Source organism: Tamandua tetradactyla, chromosome 17 (genome assembly GCF_023851605.1).
Source record: "Tamandua tetradactyla isolate mTamTet1 chromosome 17, mTamTet1.pri, whole genome shotgun sequence".
Taxonomy (NCBI): domain Eukaryota; kingdom Metazoa; phylum Chordata; class Mammalia; order Pilosa; family Myrmecophagidae; genus Tamandua; species Tamandua tetradactyla.
In genome coordinates this window covers 27,690,667-27,718,605 of record NC_135343.1, presented here as the reverse complement: position 1 = coordinate 27,718,605, position 27,939 = coordinate 27,690,667, and the positions used below count along the sequence as shown (strand labels likewise).

The 27,939-nt window shown below is 35.0% G+C and overlaps 1 protein-coding gene and 1 non-coding gene across 11 annotated transcripts; one reads left to right on the top strand and one right to left on the bottom strand.

Annotated features, from left to right (window-relative positions):
* The first annotated feature begins 702 nt into the window (after nucleotides 1-702).
* On the top strand, nucleotides 703-27,895 carry MTIF2 (mitochondrial translational initiation factor 2). 10 transcript variants are annotated; one of them, XM_077134258.1, is made up of 17 exons: nucleotides 703-823; nucleotides 1,963-2,064; nucleotides 3,794-3,923; nucleotides 4,790-4,817; nucleotides 5,469-5,694; nucleotides 6,074-6,185; nucleotides 8,925-9,096; nucleotides 10,001-10,161; nucleotides 10,822-10,998; nucleotides 13,313-13,452; nucleotides 23,580-23,704; nucleotides 24,381-24,585; nucleotides 24,914-25,166; nucleotides 25,520-25,660; nucleotides 26,610-26,774; nucleotides 26,853-26,993; nucleotides 27,694-27,895. In XM_077134258.1, exons 5-17 carry the CDS (start codon nucleotides 5,476-5,478, stop codon nucleotides 27,864-27,866), a joined length of 2,184 nt encoding a protein of 727 aa, XP_076990373.1. In that variant the 5' UTR covers nucleotides 703-823; nucleotides 1,963-2,064; nucleotides 3,794-3,923; nucleotides 4,790-4,817; nucleotides 5,469-5,475; the 3' UTR covers nucleotides 27,867-27,895. The 10 variants fall into 10 exon arrangements, with proteins under 10 accessions (XP_076990373.1, XP_076990371.1, XP_076990375.1 ...); XM_077134256.1 differs by having other exon boundaries at nucleotides 4,682-4,817; XM_077134253.1 differs by lacking the exons at nucleotides 3,794-3,923; nucleotides 4,790-4,817 and adding exons at nucleotides 975-1,098; nucleotides 1,213-1,270 and having other exon boundaries at nucleotides 717-823.
* LOC143661870 (U6 spliceosomal RNA) lies at nucleotides 12,775-12,876 on the bottom strand. Its single transcript, XR_013164905.1, has one exon. It is a non-coding gene; the product is annotated as a U6 spliceosomal RNA (small nuclear RNA).
* Nucleotides 27,896-27,939: the final 44 nt, after the last annotated feature.

The following is a 27,939-nucleotide window of genomic DNA, read 5'->3' as shown; positions in this document are numbered from 1 at the left end:
GGGGCTTGAGGATGAGATGATAGATGCATCAATGTCAATTTCTGTGGTGTGATTTCTGGTGTCCTCCCCTCCCCCCAAGAGGACAGACTAAAAGACACAAGGTCATATAAGCTGTGGAAGACTGTTACCATCAACAGCCACAATAGTAAACACTGAACCAGGAGCTATTATGAGCACTTCATCAACTCTTCAAACCTTACTACAATCCTATGAAATAGCCACTAATATAACCACATCGTAGATGAGAAAAATATATATATACAGAGTTTAGACTGTCCTCAAGGCCAGAGAGCTGGAAATTATTAAACTGGAATTGGACGCCAACCACTCTGGCTTTACTACCCCAACTACTTTCCAACCCTCGCATAGTACTAGATGGTTCTATCGCCACGTTCCCTTGCATTTTTTCCTTCGTGTTAGGTACACCGGTCTTTTAAGGACATATTTCTCCCACATTTCCCCGTTTAAAGTTCCCTCGGGTATAGGCCCGGAATCCCTCATAATCCAAAAGAAGCAGCAATTTATTTCTTAGAAAAGGACCTGCACAACCGATTAACGACAACTGACCGACCCTTACAGGAGATCACAAGCAGAACCACCCCAACCTGCCGAGCAGCCCGCCACGCAGCGGCGAATAGGCCCTTTCGGCGACTTCAGCGATCCCGCTGGGGGCGGAACTTTTGTATTCGGGGAAAAACCGCTTCCGGTGGTAGCCGGAAGCCGAGGGAGATTATTCGGGGGCGGACCTACAGTTCTCGGGGTTCCAAAGGAGGTCTCTACCCTGCTTCGAACTCCAGACTCACGGGCTTTTTATAGGAGTTAAGTGAGTAGGGTCCCTTAGCCAGGGTCGTCCTGGGTGGTGTACATCGTTTGGCCTAAAGTGTTAGTGGCACAGATCTTTGTGGATCCATAAACACCGCACATTAAGGAGATTTCCCACGATGCATTTAATTCCTGCCTTGATTCTTTGAAAGCGTATTCATCATTCACCCAGAAGCGGCCACCTGTTTTACTCTGCCGGCGCGGGTCGTGATGTCTCTGCCTCCCCTGTGGCCAGCGTTTCTGGACTCGGGTTCCAAGCGAAACCGTTGCAATTCTGTAATTTTTCTTCAGTGTTCTTTTTACCTCTCAGATAAGTTCTAAAGCTTCCAACTATTTAATTTAGACCTTGCCACGAACGCAATTACCTGTTTCCAATATCTTTTATTTCAGATTGCTTGACAAGAACACCGAACTGGGGATTGTAGTCCTGAGTGCCTTTAAATTAGCGGTACGCCATTAGAGAAGTCCTTTTGACCTCTATAGACTCCAGTTTCCTTTTATGTAAAATAAGGAGATTGGAATAACTAACAACTAAGATTCCTTCCAGTTCAAACATTTGGGTTTTTGCCCCGCAACGTGTCTTTGTAGTTCCTGATTCAGTTATCCACGTATGCTTTGGTTAATCACCCTGCAGGGATCTTCACTCACTGCACTGTTTTATGTCCTTGTCAAACCTGGGTTCAGACTCATTAAAATTTTTTCATAAAGCATCTTGTGCTTTCTGAGCATTCTTTTCTTCCTAGTCCGAGGACATTTACCTAAGTAAAAATTTTTATGTCACTTTTTAGATATTTAATATGTATAAATGCTCAGTTACTATTGAATGAATTTCTAAATCTTAATGTTTTCTTTGGTATTAAGTTAGATCTTTCGTTTGATTCTAAATAAAACTTTTAAGGTAAAATGCTTGTTATGTTAAATATACCCATACATAAAACTTTAGAACTGCTCATAAGTAAATATACTTGTAAATATTTCCAACTTTAAGCAGTTTTTCTTCAAAGCTATCTTAAAACCACTAAAAGACAGGATACAGTTTTTTAAATAGCTGATATTAAAATATGTATGTATTTCATTTCCTCTTCAAAGCCCTTGTAGTAGGAAGGACAGACTCTTAAACACGTTTACTTTGTTTTACAGAGATGGGGAAAATAAGGCTCATTGGAAACAAGTGACAAGATAACACAAACTGGTATATGTCAGGGCCCGGACTCCAATCAAGGTCTTTTGTTGCATGAACCGGTACTTTTTCCACTATACCGTGCCTATTTTCAGTTTTCTTTTCTTTCTTTTTAAATATTCAGTATACTCTGCTTTATCAGGACAGAAAAGTTTATTTGGGAAGATTGGGTAAAAACGTAACATTTAATTTTAAATTTAGTGTTCAGTTATCCAGCAAAGTTCACTTGTTCAAGAGCCTTAGTTTTTTTGGTCACATCACAAAGCCATTATCATTTCTGAACAATTTTTTAAAATACCTAGTAGGTATTTTTAAAATACCTAGTAGAAAAAATGTATAAGCATGTTGTAGAAATGCTATATTATAGGGGAAACAGTTTTAAAGATTTTCAATACAATGTAAGTAGTATCTTGTACAAAATAGCTTTACTTGGGTAAAGATAAACACATTGATATATATATGTATAATAAAATTTTTATTCCCTTTTCAATTGTAATGTTGAAGGATATTGTTTAATGATACAGAACAGTGCTCACAATTCTCTTACAAATTTTTCAGTATTTGCTTTCAATGTAATTTATCAATTATAAGTATATATAGTTTTTTTAAGTTTGTATTTATAAATTTATTTTAAGATAATTATAAATCCATTATAAGTTAACATGAATAAACATTTTTGTGAAAAATAGCTATATTCTCCAAAACAAAAACATTTAGCAAAAAGAATGGTGTTGTTTTACATTTTTACAACTCTCTTTAATGTCTGCATTCAATCTATTGTAATAGATTATTTTGGTGAAAATACATGAAGAAAATCTGACAGATATGTAGTTGGGAAAGAGAGGGCCAATAAGATCCTTGCAGGCACTCTTCTTTAATAGTACATTAAAATTCAACAAATTGTAGTTTTGAAAAACTTTTTTCACTTTTAATTGTGGTGTAATATGTAGAACATAAAAATCATTTTAACCACTTTAAGTGGACAATTCTTTGACATCAAGTGTATTGACAATACTGGGGAACTTTCTCCACTATTTATTTCCAGGCTATTTTTATCATCCCAAACCAAAACTCATTCATTTAGCAGCATATAGTCTATTTTTTAATAATGGCTATGTTTAGCAACTGGCTCATAAAATTCCTGAAAAATTCCTGGTCCTGCCCGTCCAGACTTGCCCAGACAGGACTATTCATGTCAAAATTTGCAGGGGCATGTAGTTGTGGCCTTGTTTTAGGAGCCTTCATAATATATTTGTTAGTGAAAAATTTATAGAACAGAAAATATAGTATGATTTCATTTTGCTAAGTAACGTAGATATATGGGCACAAGAATAGCCTTGAGAAGATATACATTAAATTGTAAATTGATATAAAGGAAAATAAAAGTAAAAGAAAGTCTGTATTAAAGAATCTAAAGGCTATGTCTACTACTTTGAAATATACTCTCCATTAAAAAAAAAACCTTAAAATGATACTACAATTTACTGAAAGGATTGTGATTATTATTGCAATGAAAATACTACCCCAGTGTTGTAATTAGTTATTGCGTCCAGTTTACCCAAGAATCATTGTATTGGAACACTTTAAAGGTGTAAATTCTTTGAAGGAAAGGACTCTGGCTTATTAAACTTTGAATCAACCACAATGCCTGGCATGTTGTGCTCAAGATGTGTTTGCTGATAAGTAAACATATACTTTTTATAATATTTTTATTGCTTCTGTCCTTCAAAACTAAAAACCAGGGGGGTACTTCTGGGCCAAAATGGTGGCTTAACAATGTGCACATTTTAGCTCATCCTCCAGAACAACTACTAAATAACCAGAAACAGTACAGAACAGCTCCTGGGGCCATATCAGTGACTGGACACACAGTGCACCCAAGTCTGGACCAGCTGGACTGGCTGCGAGCCCCCACAGAACTGTGAGTTCCCCAAGCTGTGGCAGCCAGTGCCCCTCTCCCACAGGCTGCTTCCCAGAGGGGAAAGGAAAGAGACTTTACCAGCAGCAGGGGCTGAGCCCAACCAAATGCCAATTGTGGAATTAATTAACAAATTCTGACTACTGAAAATAGGCCCCCAAATGGCTGAGAGATTCCAGAGTCGAGAGGTTATCCTGGAGGTTATTCTTAAGCATTAAGTAGATATCACCTTGTTAGTCAAGATGTAATGGAGAGGCTGGAGGGAACTGCCTGATAATGTAGAGCTGTGTTCCAGTAGCCATGGTTCTTGATGATGATTGTATAATGATATAGCTTTCACAGTGTGACTGTGTGATTGTGAAAACCTTGTGTCTGATGCTCCTTTTATCTGCCTTGTCAACAGACGAGTAGAACATATGGAATAAAAATAAGTAATAGGGGGAACAAATGTTAAATTTAGTTTGAAATGCTAGTGATCAATGAAAGGGAGGGGTAGGGGGTATGGTATGTATAATTTTTTTTCTGTTTTCGTTTTATTTCTTTTTCTGTTGTCTTTTTATTTCTTTTTCTGAATTGATGCAAATGTTCTAAGAAATCATGATGATAAATATGCAACTATGTGATGATATTGTGAATTACTGATTATATATGTAGAACAGGATGATTCTATATTAAGAATGTTTGTGTTTCTTTGTTGTCATATTTTTTTAATTTAAAATTAATTTTAAAATTTTTAAAAAAAAACTGAAAAACAAAACCAGAGAAGTGCAGTCATGATAGCCGAGAAGATAGAGGACTCAGGAAGGAAAAGAACTATACAACTATGGACTTTTGTTACAGTAATCTTTCTGATAATCTTCTTTCATTAGATGCATGATATTCAAAAGACATTATTCAGTAAGTATTCATTGGGTGCCTTCCACTTACCATAAAGTATCTTTTTTCTTATTTTTGTTAGGGTTTTGTAGAGGATAAAGGGTTGAGGCCTGAAAGACATTCCAGTTAGAGGGAGCATGTGCAGAGTTTCAGAAATTAGATGACAAATCATCGAAGACTGCAGCTAGGTCAAAATAACAAAAGCTTGGGAGATGAGAGTGGGGGTACTGTAAGATTGTAGGAAATGAAGTGAGAAGTTAGCAGAGGGCAGATAATGAATACTTATTATACTGTGTTATGGAGTTGTGCATTATCCTGGGAGCCACTGAAGGATGTTTAAGCAAAGAGGTAATAAGTTAAAATTTGCATTTTATAAAAATCACTCTTGGTTTGGTTAGTTGATATTTAAGGGTAAAAACAGAGCCCTTTATAAAGTTTATCATTATTATTATTACAGTTCTGTCATAGTAGTAACATGAACAATAATAATAGCTAACATCTAGAGGGTACTTAGTCTGGATTTTCACCTCTCTGACTGTGATTCTTTCAGGACAGTTTGATTCATTGTAACTCTAGCACCTGGTACCTTTGCATGTAGTAGATTTCTAATTTATATTTGTTAACTTGATTTGAATATTAACCCAAAGATTAATTTTAAGTTTTTTTCAACAGGAGAAACATGAACCAGAAGATACTGAAGTTGGAGAACCTGCTACGTTTTCACACTCTTTGTAGACAGTTGCACAGCCTGGGTCAGAGAAGAACATTAGTGCACTGTAGGCATGTGTTTTCATCTCCTTACCCAGTGTGGACAAGTCAGTTCTACATCCAGCCCTGGCACACAGACACACTCATCGGGGCTGCTTTTTCTCAATATAGGCTTCTAGTAACAAAGAAGGTAGATACTGATTTCTACTCATTATTTATATCATTTGGTCTGAGAAGGAAGTGCTTAGAGCCATAAATAGAAATCTGCTTTGAGTATTTTATTAGTTAAGAAATCTATTCTCAGTGCTATACTCCAGGCAGTACATCATTGTTAAATAGGGAAGTTCTGGATAGTTGTTTCATAATGCAGATGAACTTGATTAATTGGAAATAAGTGTTTAACATTGAATTAAAGATGCATTTTTAAAATTTTAGTCTAAGATTTAGCTACTTATGAGTGTGTTTATTGGTAGAAATTGAAGCTGTAGTTCTGATAGATATTCTGGAATAAATCTAAAGTTGCCACTTAATTTTTTTTTCCTTCTTTATGTATTTTGATTTTTTAATAGGAGGAAAGACAACATAAATCTCATTTATCTGTAACAAAATCTAAAAAGGAGGTGGAGGCATGGATTGGAATGACAGTTGAGGAGCTAGCCAGAGCAATGGAAAAAGACATAGGTGAGCCAGATCACTTTTGCAAGGAAAAATATGGGAAATTGGAAGATCTAGTCTTTTGCTATGAGATTGAGGCATTCAAGGGTGAAAATTAGACTGGTAGTTTTAAAAAGGGCATAACCATAAGTCCTTCTAACATTTTTCACTTTAGGTGACAAATCCTAATTAGTTATTGTCTTGGCTCTGCGAAATGCAGTTTTCTGAGATTTTGCTTTTACTAAAATGGAAAATATTTTCTTATCTGAATTAACCTTTCTGTCTCAGAAATTTTGTGTTCTATTGAAATAAGTCCAAACCATGTTTTTGGACTGAGGTACTATATTTGTATTCATTTTCTTTCCCTTTGTTTTAATTTTTTTTCCCTCTGTTTTGTATAATTTTTAAATTTCCTTTAAATTTCACTATATCTGTAAGGCCAACAGATAAATATTTAAAATAATAACTACAACTTTTAAGAATACTATTTTTACTTATAAATGGGGAGCATAATTGTAATTTTTTTATTCCCTCATTAAACTATTAATGTATTTATTACCAATTTAGAATTGTTGGAACAGAATTTGAGTTTTCATTGTAATCTGACATTAAAATTCAGCATAAGAATTATAGCCAATTGTAACAAAATGAAGTGACAAGTGAAGCAGAATCTTGGAAATTAGAATTAATAACTCAAATTTATTAAGCTGCTAATGTGTTCCAGAACTTTTTGTATTTTAACTTATGTAATTCTCAGAATGCCATAAATAAAGGTAGGTATGATTATTATCTCCATTTATAGTTTGAGAAACTGAGGTATGAAGAGGGTAAAGAATGGTAATATTCACAATTTGTATATGGTGAAATCAGTATTTAAACCCAGGGAGCTGGCTTAAGAGCCCTTACTCATATTTATGAACAAATTATCACTCAAGAATTGCTATTTTGTAAATTACAGCATAGCCAGAATTTTAATTAGCAGTCATATTAATGAAGAGTTAGATTAGATGAACTGACAGAGATAGAGATTTGTTTTCTGCCTGAAATTTTTACCACTCTTTGTTCATGTACATCCTTACAAAAAATGGAAAATTGGCACAGTCTTGCATTTTTAATACTTTGAATACTTTGCGATTGGATTATAAAATCATTTAAAACTAGAAACTTTAGGAGAATAAATAGATATGGATACCTCATTCAGAATTTTTCCAGGGAAAATTGTATTGATATAATTTTGTACATAATACTGAAAATAGACTTGATTTTTAAAAACTTTTTTATTAGTGGCAATTTTCAAACATACATAAAAGTAAGAGTAGAATAATAAGTTAAATGTACCTAATCCAGTGACTGCAATTATTAATATATAATTTAATCCAAAAGTACTTCAGTATATATCTCTGAAAGATGAAGATTCTTTGTTTTTTTAACATAACCACACATGCACATAGTATAGCCACAATAATTCCTTAATATCACTAAATAAATAGGCTAATTAAAATATAAATGTAGTCCCATAAAACAGTGCTGTAACTACCAAACTTGTTTGATATGATCAAAATAAAATCTATTTGAAACTTAATATTATATTCAAATCTCTTCTAAATTAAAGATAGTTTTGATAACATTATTGTTTTTTTAAAGAGTTTTATCTACACACCATACCATCCATCCAAAGTGTACAATCAGTGGCTCTCACTAAAATCATAGAATTGTGCTTTCATCACCACAGTCACTTTTAGAACATTTTCATAGCTCCAAAAAGAACATTAAAATATTACAGTTAATTATATTCCATAGTTTGCTTTAGGTGTTTTTTTTTTCCCCTATACCACCCTATTGTTAATACCTTATAATAGTGACTTAAGCTTCTTCTAGGTCATGGAAGAGCATTCTTATATTTGTACTATTAACCACCTTCATCATCCACGGCAGGGTTCACTATGATATACAGTCCTTGTTTCATCTCCTAGCTTTTCTACTAGTGGTATACACGACCCTAAATTTCCCCTTTCAGCCACAATCACACATGTTGAACTCTGTTAATTACACATGCAGTAATGTTTTATCCTTTACCTCTACCCACTTCCAAACATTTTCAGTCAACCTTATTAAAAATTTTTGCACAAATTAAGCATCAGTTCCCCATTCTACCCTTATTCTAACTTTTGCTAACCTATGTTCTAGATATTAACTTTACAAGTTTGCTGATTATATATAGTTCATTATAGTGAGATCATACCATATTTATCCTTTTGTATCTGACTTATTTCATTCAGCATTATGTATTCAGGTTTTATCCATTTTGACACTGTAGCAGGACTTCATTCCTTGTTAATAGATGAATAGTCCATTGTATGTACATAACCACATATTTTTATCCATTCATTGCTTGATGGACACGGGTTGCTTCCATTTTTTGACAGTTGTGAATAATACTGCTTTGAATATTGGTGTGCAAATGCCTGCTTGCATCCCTGCTTTCAGATCTTCTGATTATAAACCTAGTAGTAGGACTGCTGGATCACGAGGCAACTATACTTAGCTTCCTGAGGAACCTCCAAATTGTCTTCCACAGTAGCTGTACCATTTTATATTCCCACCAGCAGTAAATAAGTATTCTGTTTCTCCACAACCTTTCCAATACTCAGTTTTATATAGTTTTTCCATTCACTGAATATACGTTTATATAGACAATTATTAATAAGGGTTAGTTTTTGAGCATTTGATTCATGAACTTAAAAGGTTTTATTTTATTCCAACCAGATTGTGTGTATGAAGCTTTATTGAACACTGCTGTTGACACAGATTCACTAGAAGCAAACTCCTGTTTAGATGATGTCTGGATCAAAGAAGTGGTAAAGAAGGCAGGGATGAAGTTAAAATGGAGTAAATTAAAACAGGACAAAGTCAGACAAAATAAAGATGCTGTGAGAAGGTAAAACTTAGCTGTATATTTTGGGGAAGGGAGATCGTTTAATTTGTTTTTTTATCTTTATTGTGGTAAAATATATGCACCAGAATTTCCCATTTTAACCACTTTCAGGTATACAATTCAGTGCTGTTAATTACATTCATAGTATTGTGCTACCATCAACATCATCTGTTACCGGAACTTTTCCATCACCCCAAACAGAAACTCTGTACCAATTAAGCATTATCTCCCCACTCTCCTTCCCTTCCCCTGATAACCTGTATTCTCATTTCTGACTATAAATTGACATATCTTTTTATTTCATCTATTAAGTGAAATCAAACAATATTTGTCATTTTATGTCTGGCTTATTTCAACTGAGAAGAGCATATGGTTTTAGTCATACTTTTTTTTGCATGGGCAGGCACCAGGAATCGAACCTGGGTCTCTGGCATGGCAGACAGAAACTCTTCCACTGAGAAGAGTTCCACTGTTGCACCACCCTAGTCACACTTCATAATGGAAGGATTTCCCTTAATGTTTCTTTTGTAGTTAAAATGATGTGTGAGTATAGTAGGATACCTTCTCTTCAAAGTACTAGAAAGTAAATTGAGATCATTATAAAATTCTAAGGGTCATTTTTCTTAGTTTGCTGGGTGTGCACAGTGATCCTGAAGTTTAATATGTGATTGAATTGTGCTTGCTGCTGTGAAGATCCAGATGTAGGTGGGTAGTCATATATTCTGTCAACAAGTCAGTGTGTATATATATATATATATATATGGACTGGTAAGCAGTTTTGGCAGTCAAAGCTGAATGATGGAATTTATTATTAATGGTAGTTCACAGAAATAACAGTGAACCAATTCGCAGGCCATGAAGTGTTTCTGATATTTAAGATATGAAACTCCTTTGCTGTTAATTGTAGGCCCCAGGCAGATCCAGCTTTATTAACCCCAAGGTCCCCGGTTGTTACTATAATGGGCCATGTTGATCATGGAAAAACGACGCTACTTGACAAACTGCGAAAAACTCAGGTGGCAGCAATGGAAGCTGGAGGCATCACTCAGCACATTGGTGCCTTTCTTGGTATGAATACAAATTACCTTACAATGTGCTTAGGAATCCGTCTTACATTTTGTTATACCAAATCTCATAATGTGAGTTATACAAATTCAGTGTAAAAAAAAGGCTAAAGCCTAAAGCCATTGATTTGATGAAATGTAAAGCAGATGGTTAATAAAGGTTGTTTTATACTTTCTGTAAGAAGGAAATTTTGTTGCCTTCTTTATTCTAGTCCATTCTTAGTTTAATGAGCCTAAAATTCTTCATTAATTTATTTTGTTTATATAATCTCAAATGCTAGGTTATGATAATGCATATTATAATTAAATAATATCTGCCATTTACAGAGTGCTTAACTGTGTACCCAGCACTGTGTGAAACACTTTATATGCTTTATTTTTTGGCTCCACAACAAAATTATGAGGTAGGTATTTAGATTCCTACATTCAGTTGTGGAGGCTGAAGCTTCATCAGGTTAAGTAACTTGCCCAAAGTACACAGCTAGTAAGTGCAAAGCCACTGGTATGTTGTCATCTTTCATTGTGAAATGATGAGCTGTACTGTTCAGATTAAAATTACTGGAAGTAATAAAATTATTTTAAAGAATTGCTGATTACATTTGATAATGCCACATAAATGCCTTCATATTGAGTCCTTGGTATTTTTGGATTTTTATTTCCACAGTCTCTCTGCCCTCTGGAGAAAAGATAACCTTTCTTGATACTCCAGGTCATGCCGCCTTCTCAGCAATGAGAGCCAGAGGTGCTCAAGTCACTGACATTGTCATTTTGGTTGTAGCAGCAGATGATGGAGTGATGAAACAAACTGTGGAATCAATTCAGCATGCCAAAGATGCGCAAGGTATTGTGTGGCTGACTTGAATGTATAAGGAAGGAAATTGCATGTTGTTTTTATTTTTTTTAAGGAAACTACCACATAGAGTCACTGTACTGGAAGTATTTACTCAGTGTACCTTATTTGATTTTCATACAGTCCCACGTTCTTATATATGTTTCACAGATAAGGCCTGAAGATTATTAAATTATTTTCCCACAGATATACAACTATTAAGAATAGTATAATAGAATTCAGGTTAGGAATTCTGATCACAAGTACTTTTTGTCACTTACTTAGTATGGTGTGAGAATTTGTTTCAATTTAAAAAAGGTGTTTTTTTTTTGTCATGGAAAATTTAAACAGATATAAAAGTAGGAAGAACAGAATTTTGAACCCCTGCATACCCGTCACCTAAATTCCTTAGGGGTTGCAAAGTGGTGATATTCTAATTATATTATTACTTCATATATTATCTGAAATTCATCTTTAAAGAGAAACCTTCCATATCTACTTTAAATAACTTCTTATTTGATCAAATGTATATATTTGAAACTTATGGGAAATCCCTTGGCCACCTTCTTCCTTATTTCTCCATTTAAAAATTATAATAATAAACACCACAGATAAACTCTCTGAGAAAATATTACCATCTTGAGAAAATACATGTGATAGCATGGGCCATATTCTCAGGTTTGTTGGCAAGGGAAAAAAAGGTTGAGAATCATTGAGGTCTTCCAATGCTGTCATCTCACAGAATGAAAACTAAGACCCGAAGAGCAGCAGTAACTCTCACAGGTTACACAACTAATTTGCACCATATCTGCACTTCAATTTGGGTCTTCTAGCCTCCAGTGTTATTCTCTTTCCTTTTTAATTCCTCAAAACTGCTTTTGTGGGATACACTAAGTTCTGAATGGTTCCAAGGGGATTCATAGCAAAAAGAAGAGAGTGATGTGTCTGATGCTTCTTTTATCTACCTTATGGATAAATGAGTAAAATATATGGATTAAAAATAAATAATAAGGGGAACAAATGTTAAAATAAATTAGTAGATTGAAATGCTAGTGATCAATGAAAAGGAGAGATAAGGGGTATGGTATGTATGAATTTTTTTTCTGTTTTTATTTCTTTTTCTGAATTGATGCAGAAGATGAATCTAAGAAATGACATGATGAATATACAACTATGGTAATGATATTGTGAATTACTGATTATATATGTAGAATGAAATGATCTTATGGTAAGAATGTTTGTATTTGTATGTTGGTACATTTAATAAATAAATTAAAAAGAAAGTGATAAACTTGCTAGGGATCTTATGACATATCATTTGGTTGACATAGGAGAAATTCATTACATCGTGCTTCTCTACATTTGTTCTCATGGTTCCAATTAAGGCAGAGTTTATCAATATGGAATGTACTTTTTCCTAATAGTGGGTTATGGGTAGCATAGCTTTTTTGTGTCTGTTTTCAGTTTGTCTCCTTTGATATCTAAGAAAATTGCAGAGATGGTGAAACTTAACCAGTGAATATCTCCTAGAATTTTATTTGATCTCTCTTCTGTAACGAGTGTGCTATGTCTGATAATGAGAAGTAAAGTATAGGATTATTTGATTTATTCATTAAGTAAACATTTTTGGAGAATCTACCATGTGTCAATATCTAGGTGTATTTAGTTACTGTAAATCCTAAAAGAAAACTTGCAGTAATGATACTTAGTTTCACCCTAGTTTAAGGTGTTGATTTTTTTGAGGTGTTTTTTTTGGGGTTTTGTGTGTGTGTGTGTGTGTGTGTGTGTGAAAATATGGAATGCTTCACAAATTTGCATGTCATCCTTGCGCAGGGGCCATGCTAATCTCGGTATTGTTCCAATTTTACTATAGTGCTGCCAAAGCAAGCACTAAGGTGTTGATTTTTTAAATTAACTTAATAGTTCCTAGAAAGAAGAGGCAGATATCTAGTAGCAGTGAATTACAATCCTCTCTTGATTTTCTTCTGGACACTTATCTTCAATGTGGTTACTGATTTTGCTTTTAGGTGTAAGAATAGGCATTTCTCTAACCCCAGATATTGGATTTTTGATAACGTTAGGTGGGTCTGCTCTTAATTCATAATCTGTTTGTGATTACAGTTTTGATATCTAACACCTAGATTCTCTGTTTACATCTAGAGAGCAGAGTAGAGTGGTATGACTGTAAAATGGGTCTATTAGATCTTTAGTTAGATGTCTGTCTACCGAGAAAAGGGAAAGTGATAACAAAATTGTTGTGTCTCACAGTCAATACCTGGGATTGGAAGTGTCCCATTTGTGTTCTTCTTAACTCTATCTCTTTCAGTTCCTATTGTTCTTGCCATAAACAAATGTGACAAAGCTGAGGCTGATCCTGAGAAAGTGAAAAAAGAGCTGCTGGCTTATGATGTGGTGTGTGAGGATTATGGCGGCGATGTTCAAGCAGTGCATGTCTCTGCACTTACGGTAAATGTGGGCTTCTCAGAGACCATTGTGTCCAGATGGTAATGCTACATGTAGTGCACATAGTGCATTCTGCTAAAAAGCATTTTGACATACTTTATTCTATTGTTTAAAAATTCTCTGGGTATAAGGCAAAGCTAGTATCATTTTGCTTGTTGGCAGATTAGGAATTAGGCGCAGAAAGGTCAGTCACTGATCATGGTTACAAAGCTTAATGTTTTTCTTATTGACATGCTTACAGTGTGAAAAATAAATGGTGGATGGTTTGTGAGTAGGAAAACAATAGGCTAAGGACTGTTTTAAACAGAAATGAAATTCAGTTGGTAATTTAAAAGTGCTTGTTTTTCTTGACATTTATAGTGAGAAATTTGGAGACCTATTAAAAGATTTACCTCTTAAAAGAGCTTTAAATGAGTAAAAATTTACTAATACAAAGATTAATCATTTGGGTTCAGGCTGTTATTGATTGTTTCTGTGCGTTAAATTGCTATAATTTTTATGATGTGATTTATGGTGAATTCCACTTTCTTTTAAATTACCGATTATTCTTTCCTGGCTAAAAAGATACCTAGAAAGTAAATTTCTCAGCAGAAACCGTGGAGGCAAAGACAGTGTGATGATATATTTAAATTACTAAAAGAGAAAAACTGCCAATGAAGAATTCTGTATCCAACAAAATTGTCCATCAAAAATCAGGGAGAAATTAAAACATTTTCAGGCAAAAATCACTGAGAGAATTTGTGACCAAGAGACCTGCGCTGCAAGAAATACTACAGGGAGCAGGAGAGACAGATAAACGAAAAGACAGGAGAGAGAGTTGTGGAGAAGAGTGCAGAAATGAAGACTATTAGTAAAGGTAAAAAGAAGAAAAATTAGATATGACATATAAAATCCAAAAGGCAAAATGGTAGAAGAAAGTATTTCCCATACAGTAATAACACTAAATGTTAATGGGTTAAACTCCCCAATCAAAAGACATATACTGAGGCAGGGCACAGTGGCTCAGCAGGCAGAGTTCTCGCCTGCCATGCCGGAGACCTGGTTTTGATTCCCAGTGCCTGCCCATGTTAAAAAAAAAATAATAGACATAGCTGGCAGAATGGATTGAAAAAGAGGACCCATCTATATACTGTCTACAACACATCTTAGACCCAAGGATAAATATAGATTGAAAGTAAAAGGTTGGGAAAAGATATTTCATGCAAATAACAATCAAAAAAGAGCAGGAGTAGCTATACTAATATCCAACAAATTAGACTTCAAATGTAAAGCAGTTAAAAGAGACAAAGAAGGACACTATGTATTAATAAAAGGAACAATTTAACAGAAAGACATAACAATCATAAATATTTATGCATCAAGCCAGAATGCTCCAAAATACCTGAGGCAAACACTGAAAAGAGAAATAGACACATCTACCATAATAGTTGGAGACTTCAGTGCCCCACTCTCATCAATGGACAGAACATCTAGACAGAGGACCAATAAAGAAACGGAATTTGAATAATACAATAAATTAGACTTAACAGACATTTATAGAATAGTACACCCCACAACAGCAGGATATACCTTTCTGTCAAGTGGTCATGAATCATTCTGAAGGATAGACCATATGCTGGGTCACAAGGCAAGTCTCAGTAAATTTAAAAAGATTGAAATAATACAAAGCGCTTTCTGATATCATAAAGGAATGAAGTTGGAAATCAATAGTAGGCAGAGTGCCAGAGAATGTGGAGGCTTTACAACACACTCTTAAACAACCAGTGGGTCAAAGAAGAAATTACAGGAGAAATCAGTAAATATCTCAAGGAAAATGAAAATGAAAACACAACGTATCAAAATTTATGGGATTCAAAAAAAGTGTTTGCAAAGTCCCCTTTGGGAAATGGTGAGAAAGGGGGAAAATTCAACTTCCCCAAGTTGAATTCTTGATATTCTCACGAGCAGTGGGGACAACCAAAGCAATAGGCTGAGCCCCCAATCTTGGGGTTTGTTCATATGAAACTTAACCCCACAAAGGATAGGTCAAGCCTACTTAAAATTAAGCCTAAGAGTCACCCCTAAGAGAACCTCTTTTTTTTTTTTTTTAAACATGGGCAGGCACCAGGAAACGAACCCAGGTCAAGAGAACCTCTTTTGTGGCTCAGATATGGCCTCTCTCTCCAGCCAACACAACAAGCAAACTCACCACCATCCCCCTGTCCATGTGGGATATGACTCCCAGGGGTGTGGACCTTCCTGGCAATGTGGGACAGAAATCCTAGAATGAGCTGAGACTCAGCATAAAGGGATTGCGAAAAAACCTAGAATGAGCTGAAACTCAACATCAAGGGATTGAGAAAACCTTCACCACCAAAAAGGGGAAGAGTGAAATGAGACAAAGTGTCGATGGCTGAGAGATTCCAAACAGAGTCAAGAGGTTATCCTGGAGGTTATTCTTACACATTAAATAGATATCACCTTGTTAATCAAGATATAGTGGAGAGGCTGGAGGGAACTGCCTGAAAATGAGAACTGTGTTCTAGAAGCTGTGTATCTTGAAGATGATTGTATAAGGATATAGCTTTCACATTGTGGCTGTGCGAATATGAAAACCTTCTGTCTGATGCTCCTTTTATCTACCTTGTCAACAGATGAGTAGAACATATGGAATAAAAATAAATAATAGAGGAAACAAATGTTAAAATAAATTTAGATTTAAATGCTAGTGATCAATGAAAGGAAGGGGTAAGGGGTATGGTATGTGTTATGGTCAGGGACATGTGTCAGCTTGGCCAAGTTGTGGTACCTGTTTATCTGGTTGGGCAAGTGCTGGCCTGTCTGTTGCAATGAGGACATTTCATAGAATTAGATCATGAGCACGTCAGCTGCATCCACAGATGATTCCATTTGTAATCAGCCAAAGGGGAGTTTCTTCTACAATGAATGATGCTTAATCTAATCATGGGAAGCCTTTTAAGGAGGATTCAGAGGAGACAGGTTCCATTCCTGCTTTGGCTGGTGAGCCTCTCCTGTGGAGGTCATCCAGACCCTCCATCGGAGTCATCGGCTTCACAGCCTGCCCTGTGGATTTTGGACTCTGCATTCCCACGGTCATGTGAGACAGTTTTTGTAAATTTTATATTTGCAAGTGTTCCCTGTTGATTCTGTTTCTCTATAGAACCCTAATTAAACAGTATGTATGAATTTTTTCTTTTTATTTCTTTTTCTGAATTAATACAAATGTTCTATGAAATGATCATGATGATAAATATGCAACTGTGTGATGATATTGTGAATTACTGATATTTCTGTAGAACGGAATGATCATAAGAATATTTGTGTTGTTATATTTATATATAATTAATTGTAGTTTAAAAAAATTAAAAATTAATAAAAAAGAAAAATAAAAATTATGAGATTCAGCAAAGGCAGTGCTAAGAGAGAAATTTATTGCCCTAAATGCCTATATCAAAAAAGAAGAAAGACGGGCAGGCCATGGTGTCTCAGCAGGCAAGAATGCTTGCCTGCCATTCCAGAGGACCCAGGTTTGATTCCTGGTGCCTGCCCACATAAAAAAATAAAAATAAAATAAAAAGAAGAAAGAGCAAAAATTGAGGAATTAAATGTCCACTTGGAAGAACTAGAGAAAGTACAGCAAACTAACCCCAAAGTAAGCAAAATGAAAGGAATAACAGAGATTAGAGCAGAAACAAATGAAATTGAGAACATGAAAACAATTGAGAAAATCAACAAAACCAGAAGTTGGTTCTATGAGAAAATCAATAAGATTGATGGACCCTTAGTGAGGCTGACCAAAAGGAGAAGAGGGAGGATGCAAATAAATAAAATCAGAAATGGAAGAGGAGATAAAAACTGACCCCACAGAAATAAAGGCAGTAATGAGGGGATACTATGAACAACTTTATGCTAATAAACTTGACAATGTAGATGAAATGGACAACTTTCTAGAAAGGCATGAACAACCAACATTGACTCGAGAAGAAATAGATGACCTCAACAAACCAATCACAAGTGAAGAAATTGAATCAGTCACTAAGAAACTCCTCCAAAAGAAAAGTCCTGGACCAGATGGTTTCACATGTGAATTCTACCAAATATTCAAGAAAGAATTAGTATGAATCCTGCTCAAACGCTTCAAAAAAAATTGGAGAGGAGGGAAAGCTGCCTAACTCACTCTATGAAGCCAACATCACCCACATACCAAAGCCAGACAAAGATACTACAATAAAAGAGAATTACAGACCAACGTCTCTAATGAATATACTGCAAAAACCCTCAACAAAATCCTTGCAAATTGAATCTGACATCATGTTAAAAGAATTATACACCATGACCAAGCAGGATTCATCCCAGGTATGCAAGGATTGTTCAACATAACATAATCAATTAATGTAATACACCATATTAACTAATCAAAGCAGAGAAACCACATGATCATCTTGATTGATGCAGAGCCGGCATTTGACAAAATTCAGCATCCTTTCTTGTTGGAAACACTTCAAAGGATAGGAATAGATGGGAACTTCCTCAGCATATTAAAGGGAATATATGGAAAAACCCACAGCTGACATCATCCTCAGTGGAGAAAAACTGAAAAGTTTCCCCCTAAGATCAGGAACAAGACAAGGATTCTGCTAATCACCAAATCTATCACTGTTGTTATTCAACATTGTGTTGGAAGTTCTAGCCAGAGCAACTAGACAATAAAAAGAAATACAAGGCATCAAAATAATTAGAAAGGAAGAAGTAAAACTCTCACTGTTTGCAGATGATATGCTACTAGATGTGAAAACCTCAAAAAACCCACAGCAAAACCATTAAAGGTAATAAATGAGTACAGCAAAGTGGCAGGTTATAAGATCAACACTCAAAAATCTGTCGTGCTTCTATACACTAGTAATGAACAATCTGAGGGGAAATCAAGAAAAAAATTCCATTTACAATTGCAACCAAAAGAATATTTAGGAATAAATTTAACTAGGTATACAAAAGACCTATTCAAAGGAAACTACAAGAAATTGTTAAAAGAAATCACAGAATACCTAAATAGATGGAATAGCATCCCATGTTCATGGATTGGAAGACTAAATATAGTTAAGATGTCAATTTTACCTAAATTGATTTACAGATTCAATGCAATACCAATTAAAATCCCAAAACTCACGCTTCAGAAATAGAAAAACCAATAACCAAGTTTATCTGGAAGGGCAGGGTGCCCCGAATAGCTAAAAATATCCTGAGAAAGAAAAATGAAGTCGGAGGTCTCACGCTACCTGGCTTTAAGGCTTATTATGAAGCTACAGTGGTCGAAACAGCATGGTACTGGCATACAGATAGATATTCTGACCAATGGAACCAAATAGAGTGTTCAGATATAGATCCTCTAATCTATGGACAATTGATCTTTGATAAGGCAGTCAAGCCAACTCACCTGGGACAGAACAGTCTCTTCAATAAATGATGCCTAGAGAACTGGATATCCATATGCAAAAGAATGAAAGAGGACCCATATCTCACAGCATATACAAAAATTAACTCAGAATGCATCAAAGACCTAAACATTAGATCTAAGACCAAAAACTTTTAGAGATGTAGGGAAATATCTTTTAAATCTTATAATAGGAGGTGGTTTCCAAAAGCTTGCACTCCCTAACACGAGCATTGAGGAAAGAAAGAAATGGGAACTCCTCAAAATTAAACACTTTTATGCATCAAAGAATTTTGTCAAGAAAGTAAAAAGACAGCGTACACAATGGGAGACAATATTTGTAAATGATTTATCAGATAAAGGTCTAGAATCCAGAGTGTATAAAGAAATTGTTCAACTCAAGAACAGAAAGACAGACAACCCAATTACAAAATGGGCAAAAGACTTGAACAGACACTTCTCAGAAGAGGAAATACAAATGGCCAAAAGGCACATGAAAAGATGCTCAACTTCCCTGGCTATTAGGGAAATGCAAACCACAACCACAATGAGGTATCATCTCACCAGAATGGCCATTATCAATAAAACAGAAAACGACAAGTGCTGGAGAGGACATGGAGAAAGAGGCACACTTATCCACTGTTGGTGGGAATGTCAAATGGTACAACTGCTGTGGAAGGCAGTTTGACGGTTCCTCAGGAAGCTAAGTATAGAATTGCCACATGGCATGGCAATACCATTCTAGGTATCTACTCAGAGGACATAAGGGCAATGACACAAATGGACATCTGCACACCAGTGTTTATAGCAGCGTTATTTACTGCAAAGAGATGAAAACAGCCAAAATGTCCATCAACAGACAAGTGGCTAAACAAATTGTGATTTATACATATGATGGAATATTATGCAGCTGTGAGACAGAATGAAGTTATGAAGTATATAACAGCATGGATGGACCTTATGGACATTATGCTGAGTAAGATTAGCCAGAAACAAAAGGACAAATATTGTATGGTCTCACTGATATGAACTAACATTAATAAATGAACTTGGAGAATTTCAGTTAAGAACAGAGGTCATCAGGAGATAGAAATAGGGTAAATATTGGATAATTGGAGCTGAAGGGATACCGATTATGCAATGGGACTGATTTTAAAAATTCAGAAATGGATAGCACAATACTACCTCACTGTAATACAATAATTATAGAACACTGAATGAAGCTAAATGTGAGAATGATAGAGGGAGGAGGCCTGGGGGCACAGATGAAATCATAAGGAAAGATAGACAATAAAGACTGAGATCGTATAATCTAGGAATGCCTAGACTGTATAATGATAGTGACTAAATGTACAAAATTAAAAATGTTTCTGCATGAGAAAGAGCAAAGGAATATTAATACTGCAGGGTGTTGAAAATAGGTGGTAATTAATATTTTAAAACTTTAACTTATGTGTGACACTAAAGCAAAAAATGTTTATTTGGTAAAAGATTTATATTTTGACTAGTGCATTTCCTAATATAACTTATGTGGACAGCTTAATTGAATACCATAAGTATATGAAACCTTGAGTAGGGCATGAGATTTTGTAGGTTTGTCCACAGTGATGCCCCAATAAATCCCAGAATGATTTGAACAGCGAATAAAAAAGTATTCGCAAAGTGCCCTTGGGGGACCAGTGTGAAAGGGGGAAAATTCATCTTCCCCAAGTGGACAATTCTTGATATTATCATAAGCAGTGGGGACAACCAAAGCAATAGGCTGAGCCCTTAATCTTGGGGTTTGTTCCTTTGAAACTTTACCCCACAAAGGATAAGCTAAACCTTCTTAAAATTTGGCCCAAGAGTCACCTCCAGAGAACCTCTTTGTTGCTCAGATGTGGCTTCTCTCTCCAGCCAACACGACAAGCAGACTCACTGCCCTCCCCTCTCTACATGGGACATGACTCCCAGGGGTGTGGACCTTCCTGGCAGCGTGGGCCAGAAATCCTAACTTTCTGGGACTCCGCATCAAGGGAGTGAGAAAACATTCTTGACCAAAAGGGTGAAGAGCAAAATGAGACAAAATCAAGTGTCAGTGGCTGAGAGATTCCAAATAGAGTCGAGAAGTTATCCTGGAGGTTATTCTTACGCATTAAATAGATATCACCTTTTTAGTTACGGTTTAATGGAGAGGCTGGAGGGAACTGCCTGAAAATGTAGAGCCGTGTTCCAGCAGCCATGTTTCTTGAAGATGATTGTATAATGATACAGTTTCGCAGTGTGAATGTGTGATTATGAAAACCTTGTGTCTGATGCTTCTTTTATCTACCTGATTGACAGACGAGGAAAATATATGGATTATAAATAAATAAATAATAGGGGAACAAATGTTAAAATAAATTTATTAGATTGAAATGCTAGTGATCAATGAATGCGAGGGGTAAGGGGTATGGTATGTATGAATTTTTTTCTGCTTTCTTTTTATTTCTTTTTCTGAAGTGATGCAAATGTTTTAAGGAGTGATCATGATATTGTGAATTACTCATTATATATGTAGAATGGAATGATCATATGGTAATAATGTTTGTGTTTGTATGTTGGTATGTTTAATAAGTAAAATAAATTTTTAAAAAAATACAAGGAAGCTTAGTGCCTATCTCATCAGCATTTTCCATTTTTCTTCTCCTACAGAGGTTCCTAATAAGTAACAATTTCCTTTTCGTCCATTCTTATCATATTCCACAGTTCACCCATAATACAGACTTTTTTCCTGAAAATTCACTGAAGGGGAATACGCTGTACTCAGCTACCTTTCTCCATTTAAGTTGTATTTCACCTTTACTTTTCCTAAATTTGTTGCTACCAAGGTTTTCAGAAAGTGTGCCTTCATTAATAGTAAAACAGTACCTCTTTTTCTCTGTAATCCTCAAAATGAACCTTACTTTATCTTTACCTTACAGTAACCTTACTGTACCTCGGTTGCTATTGCACAGTGAAAGCCAGATGGAAAGTTTACTACACTAAAACTAAAATACTTGAATACCTGATCACCTTTTCTGTCCAATTACCTCTGAGGAGTAGATAGATATAAAGCTGCTCAAGCAAATTTGGAGATGTGGCCAAGATAATTCCTGGCAGTTGGAGGGAAAGTGATATGAAACTAAGATGAGACCTTCTTTTCTTTGGTTTAAAGTAGAGATTAAGCACTACTTCATTAAAAAAACTACCCTGTTCTGCTTTTCAGAGCAGCATTATGTAAACTGGAATAAATACTTGTACTAAGAATATAGATAAACAAAGTATTTAGTCAGTTTTTTACAGTTGTCTCTGTTGCTTTTTATACTCTGTGACAACTGTGAGCTGACTTTGAATGAGAGCAGGAAAATCCTGTACCCATAATAACTGTGTCACAGTCAATTAGTTGCGTAGTCCTGGAACCCTAGATAGAGCATAGTAAACATAGATCACTAAAGGTGAAAGGGACATCTAATCTAGCTGCTTTTATTTTATGGTTGAGAAATGGTGGTCCAGGGACATGAAGTGATTTTTCAAGGCTGCACAGCTGGGTGATGGCAAAGTTATGACTTAGAGCCTGAATTTTGTCGGTGCTTTTTTTTTCCTCATGTATTAAATAAGAGTAAGTAATAGTTGATTTATGTACGTCACAGGATTCTTGAGTGAATCAACTAAGCTAATAGTTGTGAAAGTTTGTTCAGTTACATAGACTTTCACATGTAAGGTGGTGGTAAGAAAGTTAGTGAGAGGAGCAAAATAAAATTGCAGAGAAAGATGTCAGAAAGAGAGAATAAATGAAACATGTTTATGAAAGGGAATTAGCAAGCACCACCAACGACCATCCTTTAAAAAATAGCTACTTGTCATTATTCATAGTTGCCAAAAGATGGAAGCAATCCAGGTATCCATCAACTAATGGATGGATAAAAAATGTGGCATATACATAATATGGTACATATACCATAAAAAAGGAGTGAAGTCCTAATACTTGTGATAACAAGGATGAATTTGAAGACATCATGTTGAATGAAATAAGCCAGACACAAAAGGACAAATATTGTTTGATCTCGCTGATTTGAAATCATTAGAATTAGCAGACTCATAGATTTAGAATCTAGAGTATAGGTTACAAGGGGATAGGGTGGGGATAGAGAATAGGAAGTTAAGGCTTAAAATGTACAGGTTTCCTATTTGGAATGATGAAAATGTTTTGTTAATGGATGGTGGTGATGGTAGCATAGCATTGTGAATGTAATTAACAACACTGAAATATATATGTGAATGTAACAAAATATGGCAACCACCCCCCAAAAAATCCATGGAACCACACTACACAAACAGTGACCCTAAGTCAAATCATACGCTATAGTTAATAGTACAATTATAAAATTTTATGCTATTATCAGTTAACAAATGTTCCACACCAATGTAAGGTACTACTAATAAGGTGGTATATGGGAATCCTGTATTTTATTCATAATTGTCCTACAAACCACAACTTATATAAGGAAAAAAAAGCCACTTGTTCCTTGTAAGATCTGTTGGTGGGCCAGGTTTTTTTTTCCCTTAAATTGGTAATTCATGTTTTTAATGCTTAAAGTGAAAAGTATACATACTGTCAAGGATTATTTGGCTTTCTGACCTTGATATTTACATTTACAGATAATGCTAATTGATACCTTTATTGTTTTTGTTGTTAAAGGGGGATAATCTGATGGCTTTGGCAGAGGCAACAATTGCTCTAGCAGAAATGTTAGAATTGAAAGCTGATCCCACTGGTCCAGTGGAAGGAACAGTAATTGAGTCTTTCACAGACAGAGGAAAAGGGTAGGACTGTTAAAATGCTTGTCTTTTAAGAATTTTGTTCCATGGTTGTTGTTGTTTTTTGACTTAATTAGAAAAAAGTATTATTTTTTGCATGCTGTTGTTAGTCCATGAACAATATTTTCAAAGCATTTGTTTTGAAAAGTATTCTATTATATTAGTACACGGTATAAAAATGGTAGTTATCAGTAGACGATAGCAACTATCTGTATACATCTATTAGTCGTATTTAGATGACTTACGTAGCTCAATTTGATTTTTTTTCCCACTGACTTGAACTGGTAAAGCCTCATATGCTAACAAATTGAAATGAAGTAATAGTCGTTGCATTTTAGGTTTTCTAAATTCTTTTCAGCCTTACCCATTAATATGTAACATACACTAGGTCCTTGAAATGGTATTTTCTTGAATTTATTTTCCTATCAGCAAGAGGAGGTCTTCTCACTGATAACAAACCATTTATAGAAAGGGGTTAGGATTCTGTCAGAACACTGCTCCCTCCCATTAGTATAGCTTTACATTAAATGTTTTTATCATATGAAAAACTGTTTAAGGTAAAAGGTGGTGGGTGGGATTAGCTGTGGGTATGTGTGTATATATTTAAACCTCATAAAGATATCTTTGCTTCACATCTTGATTATGACATTAAGAATAAGATATACTTTTATTTCTACTTAAGTCCTATTACTACAGCTATAATTCAAAGAGGAACTTTGAGAAAAGGCTCAGTTTTGGTTGCTGGTAAGAGTTGGGCAAAAGTACGCTTAATGTTTGATGAAAATGGAAAAACAATCAATGAGGCCTGTCCTAGCATGCCAGTGGGAATTATAGGCTGGAGAGACCTTCCTTCTGCAGGAGATGAAATTCTTGAAGTAGAATCTGAGGTATGTTAAGCTTAATTTCTATATATTAGATATGTTATGATGATTTTAAAAATCAGTCTAAAATGTTATACCAAGTACTCATGTTAACAAATCATTCTGGACTATAAGGAACTGTAATGGGCCTGTGGTGCCATTTTAGAATTTAGAATAATTTTTTAAATTTGAGATAAGATTTTTCATTAAATGATTTCATATATATACAGAGCCTTCAACAAAATTTTAGGAAACTTACAAAATTCATATATGAGTTAAGCTAATTTCTTAGTGGGAGAAAAACACAAAGCTTTTGTTATATTTAAATAACGACAGGGTTATTTTTCCTATAAAGCCAAGGGCACATGAAGTTGTTGACTGGAGGAAGTACGAACAACAACAGGAGAAAAACAAAGAAGATCTAAAAATAATCGAAGAAAAACGAAGGGAACACCAAGAAGCACATTGGAAAGACCGTGAGAAGTACGGCACTTTGCACTGGAAGAAGAGATCATTTATAAAGTACCAAGAAAAAAAAGGACAAACTCTTTTTAAACCAAAAGAGAAAACAGAAAGTGATTCAAATATACTTCCTATAATTATTAAAGGTGCCTTTTTAAAGATTTTACTTTACAGCTCAGTTTTGGAATATATGTATCTTTTCATTCTCACAGTTAGTTTAGGCCCTTAAATTGAAGGCCAAATATTTCAATATTTTGGGGGTGATTTTCAGAGTAAACATATTTCTTGCTTTTAAATAAGTTTTAATTTTTTTTTAAATGTACACTTTTGTTTTAAATATACACTTTGTTCATTATATTTTATTAAGTAGATATTTATAATGCCAAACTAAATAAAAGTGGATTTAGTGGTAAATGCCACCATGGGTTTAAATGGCTTGCCATTTTTGTGTCTGTTAATAACTCTTAATTTCCACTATTTCAAACTTTTCCCTGTTTAGGAGATGTTGATGGTTCTGTTGAAGCCATTTTGAACATTGTGGATACCTATGATGCTTCACATGAGTGTGAGCTAGAATTAATACATTTTGGAGTTGGTGATATTAGTGAAAATGATGTTAACCTTGCTGAAACGTTTCACGGTGAGGATTCCATTTTCTGTTTGTATACCTATGTTCCCTACATCATTCTCTGAACCATTTGCTTCTGTCTTTTGCTGCTTGGCTACTCACAATGGAAATGTAAACCAATCAGCATTACCCTTCCTGTTCATCAAGTCCCATCTAGCAGTTGAAGCCAACTGAGAAGCGTTGTATTGCAGCCTTATCGCCATTATTCTGCAATTTTAGGGAACTATTCAAGCCCCAGTATTACTTCTTTTTCTTTGAGGATAACTTTACTGCTTGCTCTCCCTTCTCCTAGTTCCCCACCCAAACACAGTTAGTTTTCTGTATCTTTCGTTAATTTAGACTTTTGGATGCTCCTGTCACTAACCTATTCAGAGTTTTCCTTCATCTTTTACTTTTGGCTATGTATTTTTGTTAATTTCTCATTTAAAAAATCTTATCTTTCTTAGATCAAAAGATCCTTTTAGCAGTAAATACCTAGAAGACAGGGGGACAGTCTTCATTGATTAAATTTATGATATAGATACTCATTTATATCACTTTAACTAAGTCCAACACATCACCATTACTGAGGGATTAATGCGTCATCTAGGAAGGAGGTACTTCATAGCCTGATTTGATGAGGATTAGATGTTACCTCTACTACTAAAAAGTTACTGTCAGTAATGGTGGTTATTTCAAAGTTCTTTTAGGCAGTACCGGCCAAGCACTATGCTATGTGACATGACAGTGTATTGAATGATTTCTTATTGATAAGACTTTCAAAGTGGTTGTGTTTTTCTTTTGATTAAGCTGTTTCCGTTAATTTTTTCCATTTGTTTTAAGGCAAGAGTGTTTTTTTGTGTGTGTACTTTTATTTCCCACCAAGGTATTTGCAATTAAACACATTGTTTTGTCTTAGGTAAAATGGGGTTGGAATATCAGATATTGGTGTTACATTACTGATTCGATTTCTGCTTGCCAGGTGTTATATATGGCTTCAATGTGAATGCAGGAAATGTTCTCCAAAAGTCAGCTGCAAAGAAAGGAGTAAAAATTAAACTTCACAAAATCATTTACCGACTTATTGAAGATTTGCAGGAAGAACTGAGCAGCAGACTGCCCTGCATGGTGGAAGAACACCCAATAGGTTAGCAGCAGAATGTCGAAAAATTATGTATTTCTCAGCACCTTTATTTTCTATACTTATGTTTGTTTCTTCCTAAAGGTGAGGCTTCTATACTAGCTATCTTCTCTGTGACAGAAGGGAAGAAAAAAGTTCCTGTGGCTGGCTGCAGAGTCCAAAAAGGACAGCTAGAAAAAATCCAGAAATTTAAATTACTCCGTAATGGACAAGTTATTTGGAAGGGTAAGCAAAACACCCTACTCTGATACCTTCCCGTAGTGCTTTGTTCATCTCTGTACTCACCCATCCTGTCCTTTTCCCTTTCCCAAATCTACTCTTCCTTCAGCATGTACCTTATCTGGATTAGTGACTAGAGATTGCTTCAAATCTATCCAGAGAGTGACTACTCTCCTGAATGTCATTGTCAAAAACCTGGTGGTTCTGTCACTGTCAGAATTATCTGTTCCCAGTATCATTTTCTAAGCCTTTAAAAATTGATACAAAACTACCTTTCCAAGCCATATCTACACTTCATTTACACTTTCATCTGTACATATCTTTTTGCCTGGAATGTCTTGTCATCTTCAGCTTTCTCATTTTTCATGTCCTAAGATGGGATATCTTCTACAAAGTCTTAACCTGCCTTAGAAATGGGATCCCAAGTCAAATCTGACTTACATTAAACTATTTTATTTCCTTGATATTTAGTCTTGACCTGATAGTATTTAAATTTTAGCTATTATCTAATCCTCAAGTATTTAATGTGCAGCTTTAAGGCTGATTGTATTTAGGGTTCTCAAATGTCATTCTCATTTACTTGGCTTAAATGTAATGATTTTGTAGTTTTTAAGAATTTCAGTGTAACTTTCCTTTCAACTCAAGACTTACATAGCTCTTACTAGGTATTCAGTATTTTCTGAGTATGAAACTTATTTCATTTAAGGTTCATTAACTTCTCTGAAACACCATAAAGATGATGTTCCAGTCATCAGAACTGGTATGGATTGTGGTCTCAGTCTGGATGAACCAAAGATTGAATTTAAAGTGGGAGATGAAATTGTTTGTTATGAAGAAAAGGAAGTTCTAGCCAAGACTTCTTGGGATCCAGGATTTTAAAGTTTTATTAAAAAACCTATATAACTAAATGTCTTGCTTCATTCTTGGAAAACTAGGTTTTCCTTTACCGAAC

Coding starts and splice junctions, on each gene's coding strand:
- MTIF2 (XM_077134250.1), top strand. Junction 25,167..25,519: donor ACTTCCTATAATTATTAAAG/GTGCCTTTTTAA, acceptor TTCCCTGTTTAG/GAGATGTTGATGGTTCTGTT. Junction 26,775..26,852: donor GGTGGAAGAACACCCAATAG/GTTAGCAGCAGA, acceptor TTCTTCCTAAAG/GTGAGGCTTCTATACTAGCT.